Source organism: Anser brachyrhynchus (assembly GCF_964034855.1).
Source record: "Anser brachyrhynchus genome assembly, chromosome: 14".
Classification (NCBI taxonomy): domain Eukaryota; kingdom Metazoa; phylum Chordata; class Aves; order Anseriformes; family Anatidae; genus Anser; species Anser brachyrhynchus.
The window spans coordinates 12,106,946-12,111,115 of NC_137709.1; the positions used below are offsets into that span (position 1 = coordinate 12,106,946).

Sequence of the window (4,170 nt, forward strand, 5' to 3'; positions counted from 1 at the left end):
CTATCTTAAGAAACTGGTAGAAACTGGTCCTGTGGACGGACAAGATCCAAGAAGCAAATGAGTCTGCGCAGAGACAAGAGGTCAACTAGCGGTGATGAGGAAGAGTCATCAATCTTCATCCCCACGACCCCCGACGACCACCACCAGAATACACTGCGCAAGTGCAGATGGGAGGAGTTTATGGAAATGACTCCTTGGAACTAATTTTAATATGAAGCAGGGACAGGTTATGAATATGTATAGGCATATTGTGAAACGTCATGCATATGTAACTCTTTACTGCATATAACCAAGGCAAGTTGCCGCGTCAGGTGCGCACAACTTTGGCGGGACTACCGCCCATGCTGCCCAGCGCTGAATAAACATACCTACTTTACAATCTTACTGATTGTGGAGTCTGTTTTCCGCAAGTCACACCCTCAGGATCAGACCCCTCTGGGAAAACTGCAGCAGGACAAGACAAGAAATACTACACAGACGGTGCTCTCCAGGCTACTTTAATACCAAGTTGGTGGCTGGCGGCCAGTCCTCTCGGTCCAGAGGACTCATTCATGACGGCCAATAACCCCTGCTGCTTCCTCGCAGCCCAACTGGCTCTGTGCCTCCCAGAGCCCACAGCCACAATCCCAGTTGAAGCGTGCCCCCCCCAGCCAAGGGGGTGTCCCCTGTTTACCAAAGTGAGGCTGCTGCTCAGGTATCCAGCGTGCAGTGGAGGAGAGCTGAGGCCACACATTGTCTCCCTATTCAGCTGGGCCACCTCCCAAAGGTCCCCAATACCTCCCCCAGCCCACACCCAATGCTGGCAGCCTTTCAGAGCAGCTGCTGCTGCTTCTAACTTCTCCCAAGACCTATGCTGGGGCCCTACTGCATCAGAGCAACACAGAACAATTTTATAAAAAATGGAAAAAGCTGAACCAGGCAGGTCAGGCCTACCTCCCCCAGAACAGAGCAGAACCAAGTGCCGGCTGGGAACAGGGCAGCTGTCACGCACCATGATAGCACCCCCATCTTCCAGCGCTGGCTCTCAAAATGAACCCCAACAAACTGAAACCAAAGCTGAAACAGGACCACATCCCCACCAGGCCTGTGCTCCACTCCTGCAGACAGCAACAGGACGTCTGATGGCTCGGGTTTGGCTCATAGTTTGGGCAAAACAGCTGCCTACGTCAGCAGGCATCCTGCAGGAGAGAGGAAAGCATTGGGCTTTGTGTGGTTCTCTCCCTCCCAGCCTGGGCCCCCACCTGCAGAATGAAGTCCAGCAGCCCCTCAGTCCCAGGAAACCCTCCAGGACTTCAGGAAAGGTGGGAAATGGCACCAATTCTGTGCCAGGACTCACCTAGCTTCCTGAGAGCCAGCCGCGCCACTGCGTCTTTTGCCTTCTCATGCCCACTGGTGCTTGGCACATCTTCCTGCACCCACAGGAACGCACTGAAGGGCAAGGGCCACGCTGGGATCACTAGTTGGCACCAGTACTGCAGCCACCCACTGGGTTTCACCTGGACACACTTTGTGAAGAAGCGGGGGGTCCCCAGGCACTGCTGACGGCACAGGGTGTTCAGGCAGTCCAGCACGTTGCACAGCTTCAGGGACAGCAGCACTTGCTCGGGGCTCCCCAAGTGCTCGCCACGCTTCTCCTTACACAACTGCAGTTTCTCCTTCAGCTCTGGTTTCAGCCACCCCACCTTCACATTCTCCCCACAGAGCCTCACATTCCCTAGGAGAGACCCACAGCAGCTTGCAGGAGATGCTCACACACCAGCCTCCAACCTGCAGTCACCCTGTGCAGCCAGTGTCCCACCACCACATCCTGTCCCCCAGCATCTGTCCCAGTGACCCCATGACGGTCCGACCCTGAACCAGAGTGCACAACGACACCTCCACGACTTGCCTTCACTGCAGCCCCACCAGGCCTGCACAGGTACTGCCAGGGACCAGCCTCACTGGGGATAGCCAGCCCAGAGGGGACACGAGAAGCCAATGGATGTCTCAAGCCTGTAGGCACTCCTCAGCTGAACCTGGTGCTGGGATCTATGCTCACTTACAGACACCCAAACGACAAAGCCAAGCAGCATCCCACAGCACCCCAGCCTCCCACTTGCCTCCCAGTACCTTCCATCAGGGTTTTCTTGGCCATGGCAGCCGCCTGGTGTGAGCTGTATTTCAGCACGGCGAACTTGGCCTTCTTCTGGTAAGGGCTGGCATGCAGGGTGATGCTGAGGACCCCTTCGGTGGCCCCCAGCACCACAGCCTCCAGGCCCTTCTGGTTCACCGAGGTGGGCAGGCCGTCCACACTCAGCTCGCACTTCTCCAAGCTCTTGCACACCACGATGGTGCAGCCCTCCTGCACCTCCAAGTTGTTGAGGGTGGCAATGGCCTCCTTGGCACCCTGCCAGCTGCTGTACTTGGCGTAGGCAAAGCCCCGGTTGAGGCCGCTGAACGTCATCATGAGGCGGAATTCGTAGAGCTTCCCCACACTCTGGAAAAGCGGGATCAGCGTGTTCTCGTACATTTCCTGTGGCAGCTTCCCGATGAAGACCTCCGAGCCCGCCGGTGGGGGGCTGCCCACCCAGCCTGTAGGCACAGAGCAACACGTGGGTGAGACGAGCCTGGCCACGGTGCCCGCCCTGATGCACCATGCTCCCGGGCCACTGCCATGCTCAGCTCGTCACGTACCTGGCGGGGGGCCACCGTATCGCCTCTGTCCATTGATCTGTACCAGATCAATGCCGGTTTCTCTTACCCAGTTGAGCAGGGCCATCTTATTGGCCTGGTTGATACTGTCGGCCCACGCCTGAGGAGGGAGGTGATGTTAGTGCTGGGCAGTTTCCAGGCTCCCAGCCAGGGGCATCTGAACCCCACAAAGCAACAAGACCGAGCACAAGCCAGGAAGTGGAGGAACAAATGCTGGACTGCTCTGCCCTCAGGGAAGGGCAATGCACATCCAAACAACTATCCTGTCCACCGTCCAAGACTGCTCCAGCAATTTTGGCAGAGCACAAGAACACCAACACTCCAGAGATGCCTGCAAGGGCTTTGAAAACAGAGGTTCTGGTGCCTGCTCAGCAGCTGGCTTGCATTACGAGAGAGGGTGGGAGCAAAGAGCCAAGGTGAACCTCGTATCACTGGAGCTCCAAGGAGGAATTAAGGACACGACCCATGTGAAAACATCGGGTTTTAGTTCATTAAGTACTACCAAGTCTCATTAGGGTCTCTGAAGACCATACGCTGAGTGGGATTAAAGTATCTCAGCTCATGCTAAAACGCAGTTTGGTTGCATCTCACGCTCGTGCATCCTTGGGTGCGCCACCAGGTGGTGGCACCTTTCTGTCTCCACGAGGTTTTGCCCTTCTCCAGAAAACCCTTTCAGATGAAGGCGCGGGCCTTAACGGCACATCTCCGCCGAGAGCGTGCACAAAGCCAGCCCCGGGCTCCTCCCTGCCCTCTGGAGCCACCTTTCCGCCCGGTCCCCGCTGCCTCGGGACGGGCCGGGCGCGGCTCCTCCAGCACGCCCCAGCGCAGCCCGGCCGCCCCTCGTGGGGCTCCGAGGCCCGGGGAAGCCGCTGCCGGGCGCAGCCTCCCCCGAGGCGCCCGGCCCCGGGGGCTCCGAGTCCCGCCTCCGACCCGGGCAGCGGAGAGCCCGGCCCCGAGGGCTCCCCGACGGCCGCCCCCGGGGGGACCGGGGAACTCCCGGCGTGCGGCCGCCAGGCCCCCGGGGGTGGGGGGGAGGCGCAGCGCCGCGGCCCATGCCGGCAGCCCCCCGACGGCACCTACCTCCTCCTCCATCGCCAGTCCTCGCCCAGCTCTGGAAGCTTCCAGCGCCGCCAACAAGGACCATTGGGCCGCGGCTGCTCCGCCCTGGGGAGGGAGGGTCCTGCCGGGACCCCCCCGAGGCTGCCCTCGCGTGGGCGTAAAGCCATGCAAGTGGTAAATTAAAAAAAAAACACAGCCGAATGGCCCCAGAGGGGTAGGAGGCGGGCCAGAGCTTGCCCCGCGGCCAGGGGAGCTGTTTGAGGCAGGGCTGCAGCACGGCGAGCCTCCACGTGGCACCGGGGCCACCACAGCTCAAGGAACTGCCCCCGTGGCCTTTAGAAGTCAGCTCTCACCCACAGAGGCGGGGGCATGTGAGCAAATCCCCGCCCGAAGCAGAAAGTAGGGACAGAAGGCAAGGAA

The 4,170-nt window shown here is 59.6% G+C and overlaps 1 protein-coding gene across 1 annotated transcript; it reads right to left on the reverse strand.

Annotated features, from left to right (window-relative positions):
* Window positions 1–1,019: 1,019 nt before the first annotated feature.
* DND1 (DND microRNA-mediated repression inhibitor 1) lies at window positions 1,020–3,919 on the reverse strand. Its single transcript, XM_080555921.1, has 5 exons — window positions 3,772–3,919; window positions 2,674–2,791; window positions 2,110–2,571; window positions 1,337–1,714; window positions 1,020–1,178 (listed from the first exon to the last, which is right to left on the reverse strand). Exons 1-5 carry the CDS (start codon window positions 3,781–3,783, stop codon window positions 1,162–1,164), a joined length of 987 nt encoding a protein of 328 aa, XP_080412047.1. The 5' UTR covers window positions 3,784–3,919; the 3' UTR covers window positions 1,020–1,161.
* Window positions 3,920–4,170: the final 251 nt, after the last annotated feature.